Consider the following 27,830-nt stretch of genomic DNA (forward strand, 5'->3'; position numbering starts at 1 on the left):
TTTGGGTGATGGTTTTTATTTAATTTCCTAGGTCATGTAATATAGGCAGATTTTAACAGTTTGAGAAATCCTTCAGGAATGTTAGTTCCAAGCATGACATCTTTATGAGAAAACAGTTGTGAATTCACTAAAATGTAAATTCAGTAATGTTATAATAGACCTTTTACCTTACTCCCCCTGCTTTCTACCCTGTGATTATATTTGTGTCTATATATTGGGAGATCTTGGGATGGAACATTAAAATTAGTAAAAGGAACCATTTCTGCAACATTTTCTGGATGGCTGACATACTGATTATTGCTTGTTTCATTAAATTCATTCTAAACCATATTAATTTGGTATTGTTATCCCCATTTTTCAGGTGAGATGAGAGCTCAGTGAGGTTAAGTGACTTACCCAAAGCCAAGAGTGGTGGTAGGTGGTAAGAGCAAGAATTTATACAAAGATTTTTCCGATTCCAAGTCAGAGTTTTCAGCCACTATGTCACATTGCCTCTGTCCTGCTTCTGAGAAGTAGAAGGTCTCATTAGATCCTGGACAGAAGAAAAAGTGAATCTGGTTCTCTTGCTTTCTGTCTGTGTCTCCCTTTTTCCCCAGCAGCTAGCATATGTATGACACACAATAACTTTTTTTTTTTTTTTAAAGATTTTATTTGTCAGAGAGAGAGAGCACAAGGAGGGGGAGCGGCAGGCAGAGGGAGAAACAGGGACTCGATGCCAGGACTCTGGGATCATGACCTGAGCCGAAGGCAGATGCTTAACCAACTGAGCCACCCAGGCACCCCACACAATAACTATTTACTGAATAAACAAGGATGTACAGCTAACCATGGAATATGGAAGTGAACTGACTTTTTTTGTTTGTAAAATTTTTCTAAGTATATGCTATATTTCTAAGTATAGTAAAGTACATCTTAGACTAATATTTACCAGGTTTCTTCGTTGCATATATAGACATTTGAATAAGAATAAATCATTTATAGTCCCATATGATTTCTGGAAATTATCAACAGTCTGAGTACCCGTTTCCCTCTTCCTGACCAACCTCCCCCTGCTGGGGTTGGTCCTCTTTGTTTCCATACTGCTGTCAAAAATGCCCTTTCTCTGTTTCCTTTTTCTCTATCCTCTGTTCCCCAAGAAGTTGTTATTTTCACACCTTTTGCTTTTGTATGTTCCTCTCCCTTTGGTTGCAGGTCCCTTCCCCATCTTTAGTTTGACTTTTTTTTTTCTTTTAAACCATCCAGGTCTCAGGTCAGGTGTCTTCTCTAACTCCTCCAAACCCAGCTAGGTCTTATTTTTGAGTTCCCATCAGAGCACTTATCATGCTGACAGATTGTATGATTGGGTACGAGTCTGACTCTGTTTAGAGCCTGTTGTAAGCTCCATGAAGGCAGGGTCTGGGGTGTTTCATCTGTCTGTATCACAGCCTGGCACATGGTAGGCAGACAGTAAATATGAAAAGAAAAGTGAAACGAAATAAAGGGTATAGCTTGCCCCGTCCCACCATAAATCTTAGAGAACCATTCCATTTTAGGAATGGAGGACATCCTATCTGCTGTAGCCCCTATTTTTTAGAGACAAAGGTGACACCTTGAGGTCATAAACTAAGTAATGAGCAGCGCAGCTGAAAAACAGAACTCCGATCCCAGCCCAGTGTTCTTTCTTTCATTTTGAAAAAAATGTTTTTTTGAGGAAAAAAAATTTTTATTTATTACAAAGGCAATAGTTGTTTAATGTAGAATTTTTGGAAGATACAGATAAACAGAAGGGAGAAAAAGAGAAAATACAGTCAGCCTATTCCCACCACCCAGATGGTAACTACCCTTCCAATCACTTCTGTGCACAGTGACATGTTTATGTATGCATTACATAATTGGGTGATGACAACAGCTTGCATTTACTGAACGCAGGATAGACACTGTTCTAAGTGCTTTACATGTGTTGACTCATTTATTACAGTAACGCTATGAGGTAAATACTATTATCCCCACTTTACAGATGAGGAAATGGAGGCACAGGCATGTTAAGGATCTCAGGTCACTCAGCTAGTAAGTGGTAGAGCCAGGATTTAAACCCTGGCTATCTAGCGCCGGAGCCTGTATTCTTAACTGCTATTATTCCATTCTGCCTCTATGCATGGTATTTTGTAATCTGCTTTCTTTTAAAAATTGAGATCAGTTAATAGGCAGTAACAGTCATCCCTTTTACAGGTATAGTTCAGTGAGTTTTGATAAAAAGTAAACCACCACCACAATCAAGATATATGGAATATTTCCATCAAGAAGTTCCATTGTACCTCTTTGTAGACAGTCTTCTCCCCCATTCCCCAGCCTTGGTAACCACTGATTTTATTTCTGCCCTTATAGTTTTGTCTTTTCCAGAATTTCATATAAATTCAGTATTGTAGCCTTTTGCATTTGCCTTCTTTTGCTTAGCATAATGCTTTTGAGGTTCATACATGATGTTGTCTGTGGTAGTAGTTCATGTGTTTTATCACTGTGTAGTGTTCTGTCCTATGGCTGTACCACCATTTTTTATTCCATTTACAAGTTGAAGGACATTTCGGTTGTTTCTAGGTTTTGGCAATTAAAATAAAGCTGCTATGAATATTCATGTACAGCTCCTTATGTGGGCATATGTTTTCATTTCCCTTTTTAAGTATTCAGGGATGGGATTACTGAGTTGTATGGTAAATCCAAGTTTAAGTTTATAAGAGACTTCCAAACTATTTTCCCAAATCATTATTTTGTATTCTCCCAGTAATGTCTGCGAGTTTCAGTTGCTCCTCATCCTCACTGGCAAATTCTTTATTGGTAGCATTTGTATTCTGACACTGGCCAAATTATTATCTTCACATGGTTATTTCGGGGTAAAAGATGTTCCTTAAATTAAGGATTTCTGATATATTTTTTCTTTTTCATTTTTTCTTTCCATATTACAGATATTTATTGAACATTTTACAGTGCAAGGGGATAGATGATTAGGAGCAACTCTTACCTCAAAGCCCACTGGTTGGCCCTATGTGTAGGAGCTGTGGCAGATGATGGTCACACAGTTGATTCTTACACTTCGCCTGTCTTCCTCCTAGAACAGATTGTTCCACTAGAGGTTTTTGCTTCCATGCCTCTTATGTTTTATGCCTTGCTCAGCTTTCAAGTGCTGGGGAGCCTTGTGGGGAGAAGAAGCTCTAGCTGTGCTGCCGGCCTTCCTGACCACCTTAGGTGAGAATGCCAGTGAGTGTCATGATGGCGGCTGTTTCCATAATTAGCTTTGAAGGTTTTCCAATTTAGTCTGTTGGTATAGCTGCACCGATTTTCTACCCAGTGATTTGAATGACGGGACTGTGACATCTAAGGAGTAGAATCAAATGGTGAGGTAAGTTGAGGTAAATAAGGGTATGAATCTCAGATTTTTGGTGGGCTGCTACTGTTGCAGTTATATTGTCTCTAACGCTAGCATCTTAAGAGCCTTTATTTTCTTTCTAAATGAAAAAGTCAAATATGTACTGAGCTGTATCTTTTTTTAGAGATTTGTCACCAAAATATCTGCAAATTGCTAAGAAGTGTCTATTCACTCATTTATTCATTCATTGAGCACATGTGCCAATTAACCATTATGTTTATGGTACCCCTTCTTGATGCTGTGATGTGGCTTGTTTCAAAGTAAATTCTTGGTGAGTTTTTCCCTTGGTACTGACTGCCCTTCCTCCCAGTTTGGTATCTTTCATCTGTAAACATTTTAAAAACAAATGTCAAGTGAAATAAAATAGTCCAGTGTTATAGGTCCTTGTTCCACTTTGGTGCAGACTTTGCACAGGAAGGGAGGGGGCAGAGGAGAGAAGAGGGAACCTGGTCATGTGATACTGCTTGTCTGGCAGAAGCCTTTTGGTTCTGAGCAGAGAAACCAACTGTTTACTATTTTGGGTGAATGAGGTTGGTTGGTTGCTACGAGCATTTTCTCTAAGGGAACCCTCTTCTCTTCCAGCTCTACACATTGAAATCATCCCAGTCCTGCTTTTTGGCATTTGGGTAGAGGAGGGAGGTGTCTGTGTCGAGGCCCAGTGCTGACAGGAAGAAATGTTTTCCAGGAGACTTACTGATTCTGACCTTCTGCTGTCACTGCTTTTAATGCCCCACTCCTTAAGTAAACTTGGGATCTAGCTGTTCTTACAACCCTTAGCACTGCAGAAATGAAGTACCCACTTTAACCTAAAGAGCAATGCTAATCAGATTTTCAGCAAATAATAAATGGCCTCTTTAAGGAGTGAGGTAAGGAAGACAGGGTTATTGCAACACTGGCCTTTGGAGCCTCACATCTCCCCCAGCATGCTGGAGGAGAAGACCAAGATTCATCAACCCACCTTCAGGATTCTGCCACTCTCATGGATTGTCCTGGAGCCTGGAAAGGACAGCTACTCAGCAGTGTGCCTGGCCCCTTATCACAGTTTTCGGGAAGGTTGGCATATTTATCCTGTTGGGATTTGCATGCTTTTGTTTCCTCCTTAATTTATTGCAGTCTTTTTATCTCCTCCTTATTCCTCTGTAGCCGTCCAAGCTTTGACTTCGGGTGGTTTACTCTCTCAGGGTTTTTATTAAAGCTTGTTGAGCCCTCAGTAGGTAGACGACTGAGTATGGTACCATAGGGTGTACTTCATGACCTGATAGGGACAATGTTTAGGATGTTTTCTTGCTCCCTTCCTTCCACGCTTGCACAGCTCATGTACTGAACCTAGATTATGGAAGGAGGAAGAAAAAACTTTATAAGATGGTATTCTTCCCCTTTATGTGGGTCAAATGCAGTGTTTTATCAGTAAAACATACTCTGGCCATAGGTTCTGTACAAATAGGGAGCTAGTGATGATGACTTTAGTTTCTTCTCTCTGTTAAATACTGAAAGTGGATAGATACTCTCTGAGATCTCATTACACTAAGATACTATAATTTGGAATAAAATAATACTTGGAAGGCTTTTTACTTACACTGCATGTTAGTTTGGGTTAGGGTGAACGGTTTGGGCTGGCCTTACCAATCTTTTTAGTAATTGTAGAGTTACATTAGAATTACATCCACATGTATGGAAACTGTTTATTAGGTTAACACCCATGAAGGATTTTTCCTTTGTGAACATCCCTCTTTTGTATTTTGAAACTGCTGGAAAAATATTCTTTGGGAGTAGAATGGACACATTTGAGTTCTGCAAAAAAGTTCGGTAATTCTTTCAGAAGAACTCAGAGTTATGGGGGAAAAAAGGGAGGATAGGGACTTCATTCAAATTCTAACAGATATGAATGGAAAAGAATTGTCAACATTTTCTCTCTCCTAGCTTGGAAAACTTTCTGTTGTCCATTAGCAGAATTTATACACAATCTCCACTATTGATTACATAACTTAGACATTTCTTTTGAATTCTTAAGACTTCTTTGGGACTTTACTAACATCTGACAGGACGATTTGAGCTTGTGGCATCAGCAATGAATGAATCCACTGACGAGGAGATGAGTGATTATCAGTGCCCAGTTTGCAAAGAGAATAGTTTAAAAAACGGATTGAGAGTTGACTTTTTTTTTTTAATATCCAGAAGTGTTATAGACTAATGTCAAAGAAACACCACAGTAACATTTCAGGGAAGATTATCTGAAAGGCAGAGAGACAGTATGGCTTAGGACCTAAAGCTTTGGGCTGCTACTGTCGATTTTCTGTAACCAGAGGATTATGGTGTTTCAGATTCCCAGTGTGAACATTAAGAATATCTTTGTTTCAAGTGTAGCAGTGTATAGAACAAAGATGCAGACTTGTCATAAATAGGATCAGAATGGTAATTTTCGACAACTAGCCAAAGCAATTGACTATGTTTTTCTGATTTTATACTGTACTTGGAAACTTGTATCTAGAATTCTTTATGTCTGTTGGATCTTGAGAGAACTCATACTATGTTTTCTACCAGTACACATTGTTTTTTTTAAATGATTGTTTTATAAACTGCACAGAAGAAATAGATTGTTCATTAGATAATGAAAGTATAAAGGATGTCCAGTATTACTCCTTTTGGGCTGAAGCAGGTGTTTGAGGGATAAAGATAGTTCTTCCTTCAAATACTCAAAACTACGCAGTGGAAGTGACTCTTCTCAGTCTTGTGTTTTATTATTATAGATAAATGCCTGATGATAATCTTTTCCTTCTTTCATGGTTTTCTTAGCTCTGTCTTTTCTTTTTCCTAAGTAAAAAAAAAAAAAAAAAAGGATTCTAAAAGCTGGCACACATTTTTAAAAAGAATTGTTTAGGACCATAGGAGGCCATGTGTGATACTTTTCCTGTTGTTTTATTTATTTATTTTTTATTTATTTATTCATGAGAGACAGAGAGAGAGAGAGAAGCAGAGGGAGAAGCAGGCTCCCCACCGAGCAGGGAGCCTGATGCGGTACTTGATCCCAGGACTCTGGGATCATGACCTGAGCCGAAGGCAGACGCTTAACCATCTGAGCCACCCAGGCGCCCCCTTTTCCTGTTGTTTTAGTTGACAGTTGGAAATGCCTACAAGGATAGGAACCACACTTTTATTTACCCCTTATGGCATTAGGGCCCGTGGTTTTCTTTATTAATAGACTTTGGCAAGGATCAGAACTGCATTTTTTAGAAGAAGCCTTGAAAGATTGATTCTTGTGGTTTAATACAACCTTCTGGTACAGCTCACTGCCCAGTACCGTATCAGCACTTCCAGTACGGTAGGTACTAACCATATGTGGCTGTTGAGACTTGAAATATGGCTGGAGTGACTAAGAAACTGAATTTTTAATTTTAACTTGAAGAGCGTATGAGGTAAGTGGCTACCATATTGGATGGCATAGTTTCAGACCCTTCACAGTCTGACCTTCACCAGCCTTTCCAGCTTCCTTTTACTCCTTTTCACAAACTTAGTTCTCCATCTAAATTGGAACATATTAGTTATGTTCTTAACCTTATAGTATTTCCTACCTCTAGGTCTTGGCTCCTATCTAGGTTTTGGTTTTTGTTCCTATCTAGTGTATGAAGTCCTCCAGAAACGGTTATATGCTGCTGCTCCTACAAAGCTTGCCCTGTCCTTTTTGTACTCTAGTGATTTATTCTCTGCAGACTCAAAGCACTTAAAACTCTGTCCTTGATTACAGTAATTTTACATTTCTTATCTTCTCTATTATATTTATAAATTCCTTGAGGGCCCCTTTAATACAGTTTTTATGGTTGTATGTGTGTGATTGGCTTAACCATTTTTCTTTTTCCCCCCACCTTTAAAGTGCTAATTAGTGAAGTGTGTTTATACACAGTAGGTGGTTAATAATGCATTAGCTGAGTTCGTCTGCTGAGGGTACTGTGCTTCCTGGCACTAGAGGGCAGTATCATGCCCATAAGCAAAAATGTGTTCATCCTAAATGACAGATATATTTTGAGCACTCTGTCCTAATTCAGTTTTATTCAGTATCTCATATTAATAATTCTAGTCTTCAGAAGAAACTCAGATCTTTTTAAAAAAATATTTTATATATTTATTTGAGGGAGACCGCGAAAGAGCGCAAGCCTGAGCAGAGGGGAGGGGCAGAGGGAGAGGCCGACTCTGTCAAGCAGGAAGCCCGATGCAGGGTTTGATCCCAGGACCCAGAGATCATGACCCGAGCTAAGGCAAACACTTAACCAACTGAACCACCCAGGCGCTCCTCAGATCTTTTAATTGTCAATGATATTAATAAATAAGCTTTACCCACAATTTTTTTTTAAGATTTTTAGAATTTATTTGACAGAGAGAGAGACAGTGAGAGAGGGAACACAAGCAGGGGGAGTGGGAGAGGGAGAAGCAGGCTCTCTGCCGAGCAGGGAGCCCAATGCGGGGCTCCGATTCCAGGAGCCCGGGATCATGACCTGAGCTGAAAGCAGATGCTTAACGACTGAGCCACCCAGGTGCCCCTCCCCACAATTTTCTTGAATTAGATTCAGAATATGACGCTGGTCCAGGAGATTGGTGAGATTCTTACTGGGAAGAAACTTGGTACATCTGAGAAACACTGGCCAAGGCATTAGGTGTCAGAGATTGATTCCTTGAGGGCTGAAAGCCTTTTTGTGGTAGGCAGCTAGTGTTCCAGCCCTGAGCTGATAGTCAAGAACTTGAAGTTCTTGGTTTGATCTTGCCAACTGAGTTTGGCTAAATTACTCTAAGCTTGGCAAACCAGTTTCTTCCATTGTATCATGGGTATAATGCCTGCCATCCTAACTCATAGAGTCAAATAAGATCATATGTGTGCAAGTAGCTTTGTAAAGTGTTATATATTATTTTTATTAGTTATTTTTATTATATTTATTATTTTTCTTCTCAGTTCCTGCTGTGTCCCTAGTACCAAGGCATGTACATCATAAGTGACTGATTATAAATATTTATGACATCTTTTTTTATATTTTCTGTGAAGAATGTACTCTGTTAAAGGTTGATGAGAGATGTATTAGTGCTGTTGCTCCCACCTAGGCTGCACACACTGAGAACAATTATTATAGTCACAAGTGTGGTTGACACATATCCTGTCCTTTGGTGTTATGCAGCCTTAAAATGAACTGTATGTGAGATATTTTATCTGTATGTGTGTGTATAAACTAAATATGTATATAAACTCTTTTTTAGTCTCCTCTGTAGTGGTTTTATGTTTATAGATCTCCTACCCTTCGTAATATTAACTTAAAATATTCAGAATAAGCCAATTATTGTGTTTTTTTGAAAACCATGTTCAAATACAGTTATTTAGCCAAAACTGGTGTAGTTTGGAAATATGCATGAGCATATTTTCCTGTGGATTTGTGAGTTAGAAAAGAAGCCATTCTAGAAGAGGGTAGTGTAGTGGTTGCTTTTGTTGCAAACAAGCATCAGCATAGAGCCTTCTCTAGTAAATCATTAGATGCATCAAATAAAATGTTCAGCTAAAGTTCATGCAATCCCACAGTTAACAAACACTCTTGCCAAAGAGAGTTGCAGTCAAAATATCTGCAATCGAATCATTTCCTGTTCAGGCTTGCAGGTGGGGAACTGTCTGAAACTGCTGTCCTGTGAGATTAGTTATGCAGAAGATGCCTTGGTGGGATAGGTCTTGGTATTAAATGACAACCTAGCAATTGTGAGGATGGAGAGGAATACACCAGGATCCTACAACTAAGCAGACTAAGGCATAGAGATCAGGATATGCAAGCCCACTCCCATGGAGTGATCTGACTAAAGCTCCTGTAGGGCATTCAGATATGTGCTGAACACACTCAGGCAGTGGTCCAGGCAGATGGCACATTCCTGTACTGACCTTCGGAGGCCTGGCAGATTACAAAGCTAGTATTGGAGGCGTGGGTGTGTGCTGGCATGAACAGCCCCGACAGCCTGCATTTCATCTAGCATTTGGTCCTCCCCAGTTGAAGGGATACCTTGTGACTGGGTCGATCCTCGAGTCCACTTTGGGACTAGCCTGTATTTTTGTACCCCTGCCCCTCTTGGAGTTGATTTTTACTGTCAGCGCAGCCCCAGAAGTGACTCACATCTTCTGAGAGATTCCTCCAGACTGGGATGACCCAGGGTTAGCCGTTGAGATGCCATGACTCCCCTGTCTTCCCACCCCCACCTGTCTTCATTGACTCGCATTTGTAGGTTGGACTAAGCCTTCCATATGAGCATAGGTGGGGGCTAAGCAAGATAAGCTGCAGTCACCTGTCCCTTCTTTGGCTTCAGTGCATCCCTTTGGCTGTGTAAAGGAAATTTGGGTATGATACACTTCTTAGGCTTCACCTGATCCCCCCCTTTCCTGTTGCCCTTTTGATTTTTTAATCTGATACTGAGCCTCTCCTCCCCCCACTCACACACCAACGGAGTCTCCTAAGCTATTTCTGTCGGTTTAATGATCCCCAGCTGTTGCTGTAGTTCTGGCTGTTTTCATGCTTTGATGAGGCGGAAGAGTCAGAGAAAGAGGGGTCTTGCTTGTGTATCACACAGAGTGTCAGACAAATGTAATGCATTTTCTCAGAACAACTAGGGTGAGGCTTCTGAATGAGGGATGTTAATACTGGGATGATTTGAAAATGCAGGAGGAGGGAAACTACAAGCTAGTATCCGGGACATTTTAAAAATAAGCATTCTGCTGATAGGTGTGGCACCTTCTGCATCCCTCAAAATTATGCTAGAAAAATGTGGTATGTGGTAACTGGGTTAATTGTTTGATTACTCTGCATTCTACCACCATTTTAGCTTTGGAGCTAGAATGTCCCCTCCACCCATGGTGTGTATTGAAGGAGCCAAACATCTAAATGAAAAGGAGGATTCTGTGATAGGAAAATATATGGAAATCATTCCTGAAGTGGCCAGAAAAGGCATTGATTTCAGTTCTGCTTTAACTTAATGTAGGTTTGTTTCGTAAAATTTTGTGCAAAACCTGTAGTAATGAAATGTTCCACTTGCAAATTTGACCACACAAACTTCAGGAAATACAAAGTTGCAGTTCTTCAAACAACATGAACTCCTTTACAGTTACATATACATTTATTTCTGCGATGTCCTGACTAAACCTGGAGAATGGGGAGTAGGAAAATCCTTCAGTAGTTACATGGGTTACTGTATTTTAATAGACTGGCTTTTCCTTTATGTATTTGGTCTTGAGAATTGTAACCTTTGCAACAATTTTAGCTGATAGACTTACAGCTTTCATACTTCATATGCTGCATGAAATTTAACTTTCCCACTTTTTTGCCTTTCCATCTTCTACAGAAAAGAACAATTTTGCTGTAGCTTTTACCAAAATTAATTTTAAAATATTCCTTTAATTTTTTTGAGACAAATAGATATAATTTTACATCACCTAGGGGTTAAGGAGAGAAACTATTATTTTTTTCCCTTAAGTACCCATAGAGAAATTTACACGTAAATATTTTAAGAACTTCCAGATTTTGTATGTGTGTATTTTTAGCACATTTGGCCAAATTTCTCATTTCTAATCACCTGTTTCCTAATCCTCGCCCCAGAGAAAATTTGCTTTCATTTATTTTTAGTTATTTTTTAAGACTTTATTTATTTATTTGACAGTGAGAGAGCACAAGCAGGGGGAGCAGCAGAGGGAGAGGGAGAAGCAGGCTCCCCACGAGCCGGAGGTCCAGTGCGGGGTACATCCCAGGACTTGGGGATCATGACCTGAGCCGAAGGCAGATGCTTAACCAACTACTGATCTCAGGTCAGGTCTCGATCTCAGAGTTGTGAGTTCAGGCTCTGCATTGGGCTCCACACTGCAGCCTCCTTAAAAAAATAAAAAAAGAAAGAAAGAAATCAGGATTTACCTTTTTATTTTTTTTTCTCTCAAAATGTCTGTTAAATGAGCTGTCATTAATTACTACAAACACTGAAAGTTAATTTCAAAAATAAGATGAAGCTAAATAGTATCACCCTATAGGGAGAGTTTGAAATACTTTGATAGAAAAAAAAACCAACACTAACTTTCTAAGTATTTACAGAATTTATATGGGGATATAAGCCTCCCTCATTATTTCAGTCCTGAATATTCTACCATGCTATGTCTTTCAGGGCCACATTATTATTAAAGATCTAGAAAGAATAAGTACTCTAATATAGTTTTAAGGGAAAGAATTTTTGTCACTTCTAGCTTGCTGTAGAATAACTACCTTGTTCCAAGTTTTGAATCTGTTCACCTGTCACCTACCCTCAACAAAGTTGGGTGCAAAATGTCAGCACCAGTAATACCCACATAGAATAGCAAATGAGAGTCAAGGCTGCCCACATTTCCTGGGTGAACGTGCAGAACTAATGCGGCAGGGAAAACACTGTTCCTGGTGCCTTTAACTTTGGAAGGGTTTGTTCAGATGGCCCTGCCAGTCTAAAGGAAGCACATTCCCAGTGTATCTCCACCCCATTCAGATGTCTGGTGCAAGTATGTGTTATGCTCAGATCTTGTGTGATGGAGTTCGTCATTTGAGCATTGCCTTATGTACGGATCCTCAGGAAAGAGACTGAGGGCATTGAAGTAGCTGGTAGTTTGAGATCTGCCCACTGCAGTTAAAGGAGAACATTACTTCAAGGGGGAGATAACAGCTACCCAAAATGAAATGGTGAGCCCCAGATTTTGAGGATATGGGAAAGAGTTTGATTTATTTACTTATTTATTTATGCATAATTATTATTTTTGTTTTTGACTCTGGCATTAAATGCGATGTAGCAGAAAAAGCATAGGCTTTGGTATCGGGCCAACCTGTGTTTGAACTCTGGCTCTACCACTTATTAGCTGTGCACACAGTTACTTAACCTCTTTGAACTGCTGTTTCTTCATCTATAAAATGGAGGTAATACATACCTCAAATAGCTGTTGAGATGAAATGAGTCGCTGTAGTGGTATATCCCATCAAGAGTTCAACAGATTAGATTCCTCATCTCTCATATCTTAGTTTCCTTCTCAAGACAGGCCTCTTCTCACTCAGTGCCTTTGTGCGTGCTCTGTTTCTGCTGCCTGGAATTCTTTCTCCAGATCTTTTCATGGTTTTATCATATTATGTAGGTTTCTATGTAAGAGTCATCTGTCTCCTCAGAAGGGCCTTCCTGTGTACTCTGTAAAATTACCACCCCCAGTCATTCTCTGCTCTCTTATTCTGCTGTACTTTTCTTCACATAATGTACTATTGGAAATTGTAGCATAAATAACTTACTGTGTTTCTCCCACTAGAGCATATGCTCTGTGAGGGCAAGGACCTCATCTGTCCATTTTACTGCTGTATCATCTAGAATAATGCCTAGCATACAGTACATGCATAATAAATATCAGTTCAAGGAATGAATGAATGAATCAACTCAGAATCTCTCTAATACCAGGGAAAAACCCCTGGCAGAATGCAGGAATGAAGTTGTACCAGGAAGCAGGTGCTCTCTGCTTTTCAGTGTGGATGTTTCTGCATTGAGAGCCAAATGGGAAGTAGGCCTGTGAAGTTCTCTTGTATCCTTCGCCTCCTGTCTCTGGGAGGAGCTCCTTTGAATGACCTTTACATGTGGCCTCTGTTACCCTGTTAGTCTGTATTCCTTTTGGAATTTTAATATAAGGAGGCTTTTAGATTCTAGGATTCTGAAATGCCCTGTACTATTCGCTGAAATCACCTGGATTTTCCCTATTAGTAAGTAGATAGATCATTTTTTTTCCAGCCACATCATGCAGAAAGCACTGTTAACAGTTTCATTTTTAAATATGAGGAACTGGTCTGTTTTATGAAGGAAGAGAAACACAACATGTAATAGTGGCTAAGGGCTCTGGCTGTAGATCGAAATGGAGCTGGGTGACTTAAGGCAAGTTGCTTAATCTGTCTTAACGCTCAATTTCCTCAGCTACAACATAGTATAATAATAGCACCTTCCACATAGCTTTGTTTTAAGAATTGAATAAGATGGGGTGTCTGGGTGGCTCAATCAGTTAAGTGACGTTGATTTTGGCTCAGATCATGATCTCAGTGGTGTGAGATTGAGCTTATTTGATGTTTGTTTTCCCCATGAAAGTGTAAACTCCACAGAAGGCAGCGACTTTGGTCATTGCTGTATCCCCAGTACCTCTCCTTCTGCTTCTCCCTGCTCCCTTTCTTAAAAAAAAAAAAAAAAAAAAAAATAAGATGGCACATGCATGTTTTCACTATTTTATTATTTCACAATACAGAGACCTTTTATTGTACATATTTCAGTGGCTTGAGTTAGATATTCATAAGCTTATCCTTTGTAAATACATGTCAGGGTAGATATATAAGTAACCCAGGTTTGCCACCCCAGGAAGATACCTCATCTCTCTGCCTGAATCTCTGAGAGTATTTAGATTAAGAAGATAATATTTCATCATTTTTTGGTATTACTTCTGATATCTAAAGCAGATTATTTGAGAGATTATTTAACTCACGTTTATACAGTATATACAGAGAAGAGAAACTTATAGGATTGTGAAAGGGTTGAATGATTGAGCATATTGGTAAAACAATCCAATTTGAAATCTCATAGGTGGTTTTTTTGCATGTGTGATTTTATTTTATTTTTTATTTTTTTAAAGATTTATTTGTTTATTTCAGAGAGAGAGAATGAGCAGTGTGCAAGTGGGGGGAGGAGCAGAGGGAGAGGGGAAGCAGACTCCCCCCTTACTGGGGAACCCAAAGTGGGGCTCAGTCTCATAACCCTGAGATCATGACCTGAGCCCAAGTCAGACACAACCCACTGAGCCATTCAGGTGCCTCATATGTGTGTAATTTTAAACAGAATTAGGGATTTCTCTCTCAGCATTACATTGTAGTTCATTGTATTTGTTTATGCCACAATCATTTTATATTTTGAATTTATTAGCCCCATTATTATTATTAATTAGTCATTTATAAGAATGAATCCATAATTTCTTTCCAGTAGATGGTAACATTTCAGTTTGAAAAACCTGACCCTTAATATGTTTTAGTAATTGATTCATAAATCTTTCTGAAGGGAGAGTCAAATCCATGGGTTTGTTTTTTTTTAATAAGCTTTATATTTTGGAATAATCTTGGACTTACAAAAAAATCACAGGTAGTATAGAGAGTTCCCATATACCCTTCACCCAGTTGCCCTAATGTTAGCTTCTTATATAACTGTGGTACATTTGTCAAAACTAAGAGGTAACATTGGTGTACTACTAAGTAAATTACAAACTTTATTTGGATTTCATATGCTTTCCCACTGATTTTCTTTTTGTGTTCCAAGATCCAATCCAGGATACCTCATTGCATATGATTTTTAGATGGTGAATCGGTAGGATCCCAGAGAGAATTACCTTTACTTTTCTTACTTCCACCTCCTCCTTTTGTCTTAACTCTGGATCTGAATTTCTGCAGGTCCTTTTTTTCTCTGGCAACAGATGAATGACCTTTCTGGGTCCTTTAGCCACTATTTCTGTATTTACAGCTTAGAATTTCAGGAGCATGCTTTGAACACTCATCATATATTTATTTATTTATTTATTTATTTATTTTTTTAAAAGATTTTATTTATTTATTTCAGAGAGAGAGAGAATGAGAGACAGAAAGCACGAGGGGGAAGGGGGTCAGAGGGAGAAGCAGACTCCCCGCCGAGCAGGGAGCCCGATGCGGGACTCGATCCCGGGACTCCAGGATCATGACCTGAGCCGAAGGCAGTCGCTTAACCAACTGAGCCACCCAGGCGCCCAACACTCATCATATATTTAATTTTATTAATGAATGGGTACTGATCCTTCTGCTTTTCTCTGGGTCTTACCCTTTAGAAATACCATACTGAATAGAGTCTGGGAATAGAGGGTTCTTCTTCACTGCTGGAACTGCCTTCCAAAAGGAAACACTTCCCTTACCCTCCCCTCCCTGTCCCCCTTCCTTCCCCTCTTTCTCCCCTCTTTTTCCCTCTCCTCCTCTTCCTTCTCTCCAGCTGCAGCTCCCTCCTTGTTCCCCCTTCCCCAGAACAACATAGGATATGATTTTAAATAAGGATGTTTTGATGTAAGGCCCTTTTATTTTGCAAAATAAAACATGTCATTGGAAGTGTGGTACCAGATTACTAGCAGTGTCTGTTCCTGTCCTAAAGAAAAGCTAGCTGAGATAAAAGATTTACATTCTAGTGAAAGGTTTATATTCCGTGTTACGATTTTACAAAGCATTTTTCACATACGTTGTGTTTTTTTGTTTTGTTTTTGTTTTTTAGCTCAAAGTGCAGGAGTTATTTTTACAAATTGTACTATAGTGGGAAAATTGAAGCTAAAAGAAGTTAAGTGACTCGATTAGGTAGCAACAGAGCCAGGACTAGAACTTGTGTCTTCTGATTCTTTCTCTGATGTTCTTTGTTCTTCCCTTAAAGGTCAGTTCTGTAAATGTATTGTATTCACTTGGAACTTACAAAATATTCATATAACCAACCCAATATGAATTGTTTGCCCCATTCTGCAGAAATTATAGTTCGGTTGACAGTAAACCCTTTCTGGTTAAGGATAGGGCTAATTATAGAATACATTGGGGCCTTAAAAATGCTCTTGTTTATATTAAAAGCACAAGCCAGAAACACATTTTTGGTGCACTGTACACTGTGCTAACCCATTCAGGCTGGTTTTCCAAGTTGAAGGAAGGGAATTAATCATGAAAGGGTCTAGAGAAACTTAGAGTTTAGAAAGCATGAGGAAATCCTACATAAAGTGCAGGAAAAGAGAACAGCCCCAGGGATGCTGGAGGACAGAGCAGGGACTGAGAACCAGAATGGAGAGGTGATGGGAAGGAATAAGGGAGCACAGATGCCTCACTTCCTTTTTATATCTTTCTGATCTCTATCAGGAAAGACTAGTGGGAAATTACAATAAATAGGGACCTAGAGGAGCGTATTAACTTCTTGGGAACAACATCAAGAAATTACTTGAAACTTTAGTAAAACTGATCATGAGGATAAAAACTTTTAAGGCCCCATTTCAAAAAAAAAAAAGATTTTATTTATTTATTTGACAGAGAGAGACACAGGGAGAGAGGGAACACAAGCAGGGGGAGTGGGAGAAGGAGAGGCAGGCTTCCCACTGAGCAGGGAGCCCGGTGTGCGGCTGGATCCCAGGACCCTGGGATCATGACCTGAGCGGAAGGCAGACGCTTAACGACTGAGCCACCCAGGCGCCCCTTTAAGGCCATTTGTATGTTCGCTATTCTTACCCTATATAGCAAAGATCTTGTTTCTCTGTGACTCCAGTGTTGGGTACTATAACCTTTGCATTCTCATAGCATGTAAAAAATATGTATAACTATTTGGATTTTTATTATTTTTAAGACATGACCACTTCTTTTTATTATTTATGCATACATGTATATCACACATAAGACCAAATGACTGAATTTGGCAGGGACCTTTAATATAGGGCATGTGTATTAGCTCCAAGTTGCATTTTCCTATGATTTTTTAAGTAAAAATCTAGATTACAGACCATCATATCTTTCTTATAGCATCGTAATTACTCATTTTGAGTCTCTCTTTCCCATTAGATGTAAGAATTCCATGAGAATGAGAACCATGTCTTATTCACATATGCAGTACCCAGTACTCTAGTACCAAACCCTGGCTTTGAGAGTACAAAAGATCTCAAATGGATGAATTGAATAATGGGAACAGTCTAACTGCTTAGTTGGGATGTGGTGTCTGAGTATTTCTTTGAAAATACTCTTTACTTTTACAAGTACTTATTTGATGTTTGTTTTCCCCATGAAAGTGTAAACTCCACAGAAGGCAGCAACTTTGGTCATTGCTGTATCCCCAGTAGCAAGCAAAGTATCTGGCACGTATAGTAGAGCCTCATATTTCGTGAGTGAATGCCTAAGGAGAGTTTTGACAAGAAACTAAGGAAGAACTGAAGAGGGCATGAATGTGAGGTGAGTTGGTGTGCTCACCAACTAGTATGTAAACCGTAGAGCAGCTAAGTAAATAAGCATAAAGCGAATAAATGAAACTGTGTGCCTTAACTTACTTATTTTAATATAGTTTACCCCGAGGTCTCTGTTTTTTAAGGCGTTTAGTATCTTAAACAATTGACTATATATAATAGTAAAGAGGAAATGTGAAAAGTTAGTTATTACAGAGCATATAAAGGAGAAACTATGAATTCCAGGGTCTGACCTCTGTCATATCCTTTATTCTTTTCTTGTAAAACATTAATCATAACTTGTACTTATTTATATGTGATTTGCTGTCTGTTTCCCTGCTGGACTGAAAGCTTTATGGGAGCAGAGACCATAGGTGTATCCACCACCTAGCACAGGGCCCGACATGCATTAGTTGTTTAGTAAACATTTATTAGATGAATGAAGAACCGTTCCCGTCCCAACTCTTAATCTGTATTTTGGTCGTGATTCTGTAGAGTAACCCAGGCAGCAGAACATGTGGGGTAATAGCCTCTTCTGGGAGCACCCTTCACCTACTTTTAATCATATATTCTAAGGATGAAACTAGTGAGTACTTGGAGAATAGCCTTTGGTTCTAAGTGATAGGTGATGTGGTTTTATAACTTGGGTGTCACTAATTGATTTTTTAAGGCATATAGGATAAACTGAAGTGTAAAATACGCCAATAAAATTCACTGCTGCAGAGATGAGTATTTGAATTATTAGCATGCTAAGCTTCACCTAAGGCTAAAACCCACCCTGTTCCTTCTCTATCTTCCCAGTGAAACAGATTCTCCTAGTTTGAAGGTAGAGGTAGTGGTGTCTATTGCTGAATTAAATTGTGTTTGCTTATTTATTCTAGAACTGGTACCTAAAGGTTATTGAGGAGAAAATAATGGATGAGTTACTAGGAGACCAGACTTTGGAAATGCCCTTGCCATTAGAATCTTCCTTGAAGAGGTCTTATTGAGCAAAGGATGATGCCAAGGGAGGGTTTTTGTTCTTTTGCTATCATTCCCATACTAATCTCCTTCCTGTTCTTTTCTACTTCCCTCATAAATACTTCATCTCTCTATTCTAGAAGCCTTTGTAGAATCAGTAATGGATAAATATGAATAAGGTGAGAATAGCATGCCAAGCTGCACATCTCCCTCCCCAGTGAAATCCAGGACTACCCACCAGTGGAAGCCACAGAGCTGGGTTTGAGGACACGCCACAAAGCCAAAAATTTGGCTTTTCCTTCCGATCCTGATTGATCTGTTTGATGTGTCCATTTCTTCGGCATTACCTCTTGAATGCCATCAGCATACTTCCATGGTCTTTATAGGACAGAAATATATGAAGTTTACTCCTTTACTTTGATTTCCCAAGAAGCCAGTTATTCCAACAGCAATTGATTGATCACCTTTGTTTGAAACAGGTAGAAAACTTGATTAATTCTGTGAGGGAGTGGAGAACCTAGGGTTCCCCACTTTATGGTTTGGTTTCTTTTTATTCCAATCCTTTTTCTGGCAGGCAACTCAGTTGATTCACCATTCATCAGCTTTAAAGACATCTGTTCATCTATATATAGGCTGCTTGCACAGACCCATTTAGAAACAGATGATATATTAAATTTGTGGAATTCAATAACAAAGTATGAAGACTTGTGCATGTACACAAATAGGTATTTTTGTTTGTTTGTTTTCCACTTGGGGAGTGGAGAGGAAATCTAAATGGTGATGTATAATGAATAGAGAGATTTTGTCGAATTCCTACTCTTTTGAATCTCCTTGGTCTAGCACTATCTAGGAGTATAACCATTTGAACTAGTGTCAGGCACTTCTTGGTGAGGGTGGATGTGCATTAAATGTATGGCCTTGAAATGTACTCCTGATTTGGGTACCTTCTTTAGTGAACACAGCACATACAGCTCTTAAGCTGTGTACTGAAAGTTATGAAATGGTTTCTTCTAAAATGAATAATCCCTCAACTGATAAATTACTGAACACTACATCTGAAACTGATGTACTACATGTTGGCTAATTGAATTTTAAAAAATAAAATGAATAATCCCTGAAGTTTGGAAACATAAAGGCATTTTATTTAGAATGCTTAGAATTAAGAGGAATTAAGATACACTAAGGAAAGGGGAAATTCATATAAATATCTATTTCTTTGTAGTTGAAAGTTTTAGAAGAGGGATCCTTTCATCTGTACACAGCCAAGCAGATCAGTTCTAAAGTAAAATGATACAGAGGTTGACAACTGTAGTTCGGAGTTTACTGCCTAGGTCTTTTTTCTTTTCCTCCTAATAAACATTGTTCGAGTTAGCAGGAGAGGGTTTTACAGTGTATGAAAGTACATGCCTACAGTCAGGTTGTGGCAATACCCAAGATACTACTGATAAAGGGTGAATTCTATTATGTGAATGGGGAACTTAGTCAGATTTCAGATAAGCACGGAGTTTGGAGTTCACTGCTGAGAGGGGACAGGATGGAATTTTCATGTAACTGAACTTTAATATCATTTAGTTTTACAGATGGAAATATTCATTAGATAAACTTTCCTCTTTGAGCTAGACCTGTTGAAAAACAAAAGCTAAATCAGCCTTTACTGTGTTCTCCATAAAAAAAAAAAAACTTGAATCATAGACTTAAATGTTTATTCTCATGGGGCAATAAGTTTTTCAGTCAAGAAGTTTGCATAATATCCCTTATGGCCCTGTCTCTAGATGGGTTATTTAGGAGGGCTGCTGATTGGTATTTCAAAATTATTTTCGGATAATGGCCAGAGTTTTCATTAGTTATTGTTTCTTTGAAGTGTTCAGACTTACTGAATTGTATTTAGATTTCTCTGTTCTCAGAAATCAAATCAATTATATTTATTTTTTTCCAATTTCTTATATTTAATCATTTTCTAATAGCTCATATTACACTGGGCTTTAGAAACACTATATATAAGGGCGCCTGGGTGGCTCAGTCGGTTAAGCATCTTCCTTGGGCTCAGGTCATGGGATTGAGCCCCACAGTTCGGGCTCTCTGCTTGGCGGGGAGCCTGCTTCTCCCTCGCCCTCTGCCTGTGGCTCCCCCCACTTGTGCTCTCTTTCTGTCAAATAAATAAAAATCTTAAAAAAAAACAATATATATAAAAGATGACAGATATTTTCCCTTTTTTCCCCTCTTTCTTTCTTTCTTTCCTCCAAGGAGACGTATGGCATAGTATTAAGTGCCCCACACTGTAGAATCACAAAGACCTGGGTATGAATTCTCATGCCAGCACTTTTGAGCTGTGTGACCTAAGGCAAAGTTTTAAAGATCTGATCCTTAGCTTCCTTATGTGTAAAATGGAGATAATAATTGTACCGTTCTCATAGAGCCCCCCTTTTTTAAGTTAAAAGTAGGTCAATCACTTAACACTGGGCCTGACACAGTGACACTCAGTGACTCCTAGTTAAGTATTTGCATTTTATTGTAATTATTAGTGTTGCTGCTAATCTGTGGTTCTAATTTATCTGAAATCAAATTCCTAGATTAGTTTAAGTTTATTTTTACTGAAGTATCACTCAAACTCCTTTGACCCTGGCCTGAGCCACATCCCTTTTCTTCAGTCCCTTTGCCTGTCTCACCAGAGAACCAGCTGAGGTGGTCACATTCCATGCCTGTTGTCTCAGCAGCATAGGCTCCGGAAGACGCTGAAGAAGTAGAGAAGTAAGGAACCCACATTCTGGAATCAGACTCTTATTAGTGGGATAATCTTAGGTAAATTACTGAATCACTCTGGGCCTTATTTTCTACCTGTAAAATGGGATTAGTAATGCCCATGTCTTTCCATAGGGGTGTTATTAGATATATCTGAGTAAATTAGTTAAAACATGAGAGTACATAGAACAGTGTCTGTCACCGAACACATCCTCTATAAACGTTAGCCACTAGTGTGGCTCTTGTTTTATCCATTTATTCTGCAAGTTTTTGCTTTTAAGTTTTAAATTAAAAAAAAAAAAAAAAAAAAAAATTAATAGTAATAGTTACAACTTCCTGATAAGATCTCTCAGGCTGTATTATCATTTTGAGATACAGTTCAATTCAAGAAACAGTTATTAAATGCTTACTGTGTATTGAGTGGTATGTAGGGCATGTATTAATAAGATATATTCCTCTGCCCTCCAGGAGTTTATAAACTGGTAGGAGAGAGGAGCTATGTTCAGGGGGTAACTGTTGCATAGGGCAAAATACTACGATACTTTTTATAACAGATAAAAGGTAGCTCACAGGAGGTCTAGAGTAATTCTGCCTGCTTGGGGTCAGGAATGTCAGGATAGGCATTTCCAAGTGAAGTGAATAAACTGTTGGGCCAGTACATGGTACTTGAGGAAGAGCAGTTGGACAGCCTTGCTTGGGGCATTTACAGTGGGAGAAGTACTCCACAAGTAAGGTCGCGAGCCAGGGAGCTGTCTGAGCAACATGGCAAAACTGTGGTGCCAGATACTTGTTAAGAGGAGGAGTGTGAGGGAGGTGGAAGATTTGAAGTTGGCTCAAAAACTTTAATACTTGTTTGGGGGTGGGGGAGTGCAGGGATTGCAGATCATGATTCCATTTTCTAAAGAGACAAGAAGGATGGAAAGTGGGTTAGGTTTTTGGGAGAAAGGTTCTACTTTGGACTTGCTGAATTTGAGATGTAGTCAGGAGCCTAGTTATGGTTCTGCCATTCTTGGAGGCCTTCTTAAAAACTGCTCTCTGAGTGGAAAAGGCAGGTAACCTAAGATAATATGATTCCTAATAGATGCAGGTCTCCCTCAAATGTGACTTGCAGAGACCTTATAATTGAAGACTTATCACATAAGGGGACTTTCCTTGACTCCTAACCCTCCTTCTCTGAATGTTTTCTCACTTACCCTCTGAATGCCGGCCGTGCCATGGTCGTTCTGCATGGTATGCAGTGGTAATGCCCTTTACATTTCATTGGCATTTGAAATAGAGATCATTGACTTTTAACTTTAGAAAAATTCCTAATTGAGTGTTTCATTAGGTGGTGTTGCCAGAGTCACCCTCCCCTATCCTGGGTGCGCTTTGACTTGTGTTGTTTGGTTGTTTCCCCTCAACAGAAAAAAGCTCTAAGTGAACAGTAAGAGGAAGAAAAGAGTTATATTGATGGTAAAATGTTTTCTGGTCTAGAGAAATGCATTGTTTGGTGAATATAGGTGTAATTTTTAGATACAAAAGACAAGATTTTACAAATAACCAATACTTCCTGATCTATGTGAGCACGGTATCATTCACTGCACTCACGATGGTAAACACATGCTGCCAGGAAAACAGTGTAGAACATCTAGAAAGCTTTTCCTGCTGGGTGTTGGTCCTCATTATATTTCCTTTGAGTTAAGAACTTGTGTTTTTTTAGTCTTAGGAGGAGGATACAGTGTTGTAGGAGGTTTTGAGCAAGAGGCAAGACTTTGGTACTTTGTGGATTGTTATCGCCCTGCAAGACCCTTCGCAACTTCCTCTCGCCACCCACAGCAGAATACGGAAACCCTGCTGTATCAGGCCACTTCTGCAATTAACAGACAGTCACAATTAAAGGGATCCTTCTTTCACACTACACGCTTCTGTTCTGAGACTTTCTTTGTATTTGAAAATGTGTCTTTTGTGGTGGAATGCCCAACTGAGCCTCGGTCTCTCCTCTCTCTTTGCCGCCCTGCAGTGCTGCAGTTGAAGCTCCAGCAGCGCCGGACGCGAGAAGAGCTGGTGAGCCAAGGGATCATGCCGCGTAAGTGTCTCTGTCTCTCTCTCTGTCAGCATTTAATAGAGCTGCGTTTTCGACATGGTGTGTGTGCCTGGTGTGCCATGGGAAGCATCTAACAGCAAACAAGGGCAACAGGTTTCATGTGTCACTCTTTTCTTGTGCTGCTCCAAGTTCAAGGACTTTTCAATCACTAATAGCTAAGATACTGCCCTTATTAAGTTCAGTGAAACAAACAGCATTGGATTGAATGGTGCCATCGAACCACCCTTCGCTTTTGAATTGTACCTTTCAGGGGTTTCTGCTCCCTGTTACACTCACTTCCCTTTATAGGAAGAGCAAATCTTGAGCTGGGGTATTGTGAGGAAGAACCTACTTCTTGCATGTGTTTTGCCTTCGTGTTCAGGTTCTTGGGAAGAGAAAACCCTTTTCACCTGGTATTTTGAATCAACTACAGTTTTATTTAGAGTGAGATTCTCAGATACTCTGTGGCTGGCATGGGTGTGAGTGTGCTTGATGGGGTTATTGCAGAGCTGGGCTTAGAAGGTGCACAACTATATTACTTGGGGAGAAATGAAACCAACATTGGAATCTGTTAGAAGTAAGAAAATTTGCTTTCAATACCAACAGCATTATAAACTGAGTGGAAACTGGAGCCAGCAAGATTTTGCTCTTTTTGACATTCTTTTTAAGTCATCAGTGGAGAGCTTAGGCACTCCCTCTTCTTTCTTTTCTCTTGTGTGTTATTGCTACTTGGACACACCCTATGAAGTTTAAAAAAAAAAAAAAGTCCTACAACAACTTCTAGCTTCATAGTGAGAGAATTAATGTTTTTCACCTTAACTCAGTGCTGACCTACTGCCACGGCATTTTCCTAATCCTAATTCACTTCTTCATTCAGTTTGAGAACTGGTGTGTGCCCTTGATGCGGCAAGAAAAATCCAGCTCCTGCTCTCAGGAGTTTTATGTTTAAAAGGAGAATAGTGATAGTAAACAAGGAGACAAATAAGGTAATTTCGGAGCATAGTAAGTGTTACAAAGTAAATTAATCAGTTGGTGTGTTAACAAGTAATAGGAATGAGATGGGGTCACTTTGGATAAGATGATCAGGAAAGGCCTCCCTGAGGAGGAAATATTTGAGCTGAGGTTTGAAGGATGAGATGGAGTCAGCCATGCAGAAACAGGCAAAGGGCCTGGGAGAAGCGAGAACAAGTGTAAGGGCCTAGTGCAGGTAAGAGCCCGACGTGTTTGAAAACGTCAAGGAAGCAGGTGTGCCTGGGGCCTGGTGAGTGAGGGGAGCCTGGGGACAAGTTAAGATTGGCAGGGTGGGCGGGGCTAGAATGAGGGCCTATCAACTACTCGGAAGGGGTGGATTTTATTTTAGGTACAATGGGAAGCCATTGAAGCCTTTTAATAAGCAAGTGAGGATGGGATTTGATTCATGTCTTGGTGATGGCAGGTCCATTTCTAAGAACTAGAACCGTATAGCAGGTGGAAGGAATCTGAGGTCTGTTTCTATCCTAAGCATCAGCCAGGAACTTAAGTCTCAAATTCAGCTTTTTATTTACTGCCGTTAACTTCCAAACCATTTACCCACATTATGCTGCTATCTTCTCTGGCTTTCCAGTGAAGGACTTCCCACCCACAACCCTAAAGAGTCAAATAGAGCAGGCTGCTTGTGTGGTGGATCAGTGATATGATCAGGAAGGGCACTATTGTGCTTTACAGATCACTCCAGATCTGCCTCTCTATAAACCCTTGTGGAGGAACAAGTCACCCAGAGTCTTATCTCCTTGTCCCTTTCACCAAGTACATCATGTGTTTAATGTCTACACTGTGTCCAGGGTAGTTAGTCCTGGAGAGATTAAAGAAATATCAGGCAAGGTACCTGCCCTCAGACATTTAACAGTTTGAGTAGCTAAAATTTACCCATATACAAAATAAAGAACAATTCAGCATCCTGTGGGGGTGCTGACTAATTACAGTACTAGTTCTGAGAGCATAACACTATTTCTCAAGATCCGTGAGATGTTCAGGGTCTAAAAGCCTTGCAGAGAGGGTGAGGGCTCTGCATTCCTGTGCCTGTCTCGTACTTGGTACCAGTGGTTACTAGAGCTCACTGCTTAATACGATTGATCGAGTACAGCCTCCCTGCTCAGCATTTCTTGTCATGTTCTGTGTTGTTAAAAGACAGATGATGCTTCCATTATTGGAGTTATCTGCTTATACATTTCCCTCCAGCCATACTGTGAACTCCTTGAGAAAGTATCTTACCCAGTGCCAGGCACTGAATGAATGAATCGAGACAGCCAGTTGTAAAGTGTGATGTATGTGTGTGTATGTGAATGACAGAAAGGGACAGATACAACTCTCTTGTAAACTTGTTGGAATTCTGGACATTGAATTTGGAACAACACTTCTGTTCTGTCAGGAGCCTAGGTTCTGAAATGTTCTGAGTACCTAATTGTATACTCTGCACTGTGAAGTGAGAATAATTGCCCTTCCTGTAGGAATAGAAATTATCTGCTTCTGTGAGAAAACTGCATCTTCCTCCTACCAAGAGCCACCTTCAGCTATGGACAGTCTTGGTCGTCAGCTTTTCTAGTGTGAAGGACGTAGGTAGCAGTCTCTTAGATTCTGAGAGAGAATGTTGATGCCTGCCAGTAGTTTCAGATGTGAAATTCCCTGTTCACCTACATACCAGCTGATACACGGAGATAGGGTCCTGAGGTTCTTTTTTTTTTTTGCCAACCCTGCACCCTGTGAGTAAATTCCTCCTCATCACAGCCCTGCACTGTCTACTCTTATCCTGTTGTAGTCTCCAGCACCCTCAGCCCACCTGCCATCCTCCACCAGCCCCACCTCTCACCCTCCATGCCACAGGTTCCAAAGAAAATCGAGCAGTGTTGGAAGCAGCTTGTAAGTGACCAGCAAGTAGTTGTTGATTGTTGGAGTTTTGGAGGCCTGAAAAAGTAACATCTGGTTTGAAGGGTCTGCTTCCATTCCCATCTTGCTGGCCTGAGGGGTTTCTCTAAAGTGCACTTATATGTAAGTTTGTTGTACAACTGAGGAAGTAGGGAGGCCCTCGAACTGGGGGAGAGGAGTGATGTAGTCATGGCTGTATTCTGCCTCATCATTTCTGTGTTTATATCTTTTATCAAATTCTTCTCATTCCAATCTTATTTATAGCTCTGGGAAGAAAACCCACCCACCTCATCTTCCAGAATACTCCTACACAGTTCCCATGTAGGACTGGCTTTCAGTTCTGACGGCATATCTGTAGGACACCCATGTCTTCAGTGGCTCCCTTGCCTTCAGGGTTGTTCATGTTCTGCATATTGTTCAGAGTTGAGGTATGGCCTTTCATAAAGTGCAGGAGATTAAAGACTCTCCCAATTCCTACATACCCCTCTCTGCTGCTTGATAAGCTCTGTTCATGGCATCTAAACTATGGGGTATGGAAGTTGGTTTCTGATGTGTTTTTAAACAGGATCATTTCCCAGCATCTGTCATTCTCCTCAAGTAAATATGTGTCTCAGATTTAACAGTATATAAACCCTACCAAATATAGAGTGCCAGATAGCAGAGGATTACATATTCCAGGCCCTGAGTTTTCTTTAATAATGTCTGAAGCTCTGCATATCTTGAGGGAGAGGAAAGATGCCACAGATAGGAAGCTCGTGTTTAAGTCCAAAGATTAAGACCAGAAATGCTGCTGTACCCAGAACGAAGACTCATAGAAGACACGGGTCATGTGTGGTACACTCTGTTCTCAAACAGAGCTTTCCCTACAGCCTTTCTCTTTGACTTTTAAAGGTGTACTAGGTCGTAAGGTTTAGGTGAAAAAGAAGAAAAATGTTCTGGCAGTGAGAGCTGCTGCAGAGGAATAACCTTTTAAAGGAAAGCATGGAAGTACTTCTGACCCAGACAAATGAGAAAAAAGTCTCCTGTAATCTTTCTGGATATGAAAGAAGAACCTTGTCTGTCTCTTCCTTGTCAGCCTTTTGTTATTCTATTGCGAATCCTTGAGAAAAGTGTAGAGTTGCATGTTTCTGTGCTACCGTTAATCCTCAGTTCACTGTTTTCCCATGTGCGTGTAGTGGAAACAGCTGGGTACCTTGGCAAGCACGTGAAGAAATCATTAGTTTTGTCCGATAGATTCTCTAAGGACCTTGCTCCATGGCTTGAGTGAGCTTGTGTTTTCACTTTAAATGGCATTTCTGTGCACCCAACTGATGCCATTGGTGACGCTTAACCACCGAATGGTTAGAAGAATCCAAAGAGTGTGAGGGCAGCACGGTTCAGAGAGGGCAGCCAGTTGCTGTCAGTCCAGAAGACTCACAAACTGCCTAACCCCTGAGAGGTGCTCAAATGTGTTGCTATGTGAAAAAGTGAACAAATTGGCCGGCTAGTTTTGACTGGCTCGTAGGTCTACAAATAGGCCCTGCATATCTCACATTGAAACTGTAAAGAATGGCTTTATGTAATGACTCCCCACCACTCTGTATTTTTAATAAACCTGGGTGTATCTTGACTCCCTAACCCTTAGTTCCGCAGTTTGACCCTTGTTGAGTTTCGGCTGTCAGTGTTAGCTGAGTGATGTACATAGAGATAGTGTGGCCCAGTTGTAGCACTTACAGCTAATCTGTCATTTCATGGGGCCCCAGCGTCAGCAGGAAACCTCCTGTTCATCTGATTATAGCGAT

At 40.0% G+C, this 27,830-nt stretch overlaps 1 protein-coding gene across 1 annotated transcript in view; it reads left to right on the forward strand.

Annotated features, from left to right (window-relative positions):
- The window catches only part of MRTFA (myocardin related transcription factor A), a 193,561-nt gene that overhangs the window by 130,758 nt on the left and 34,973 nt on the right, over positions 1–27,830 (forward strand). Inside the window, 1 exon segment of the mRNA XM_025882234.2 lies at positions 23,086–23,151. Coding sequence (XP_025738019.1) covers positions 23,086–23,151 — 66 coding nt within the window.

Source organism: Callorhinus ursinus, unplaced genomic scaffold (genome assembly GCF_003265705.2).
Source record: "Callorhinus ursinus isolate GAN/ISIS: 27379988/994484 unplaced genomic scaffold, GSC_fseal_2.0 scaffold48, whole genome shotgun sequence".
In the NCBI taxonomy this organism is placed as follows: Eukaryota; Metazoa; Chordata; class Mammalia; order Carnivora; family Otariidae; genus Callorhinus; species Callorhinus ursinus.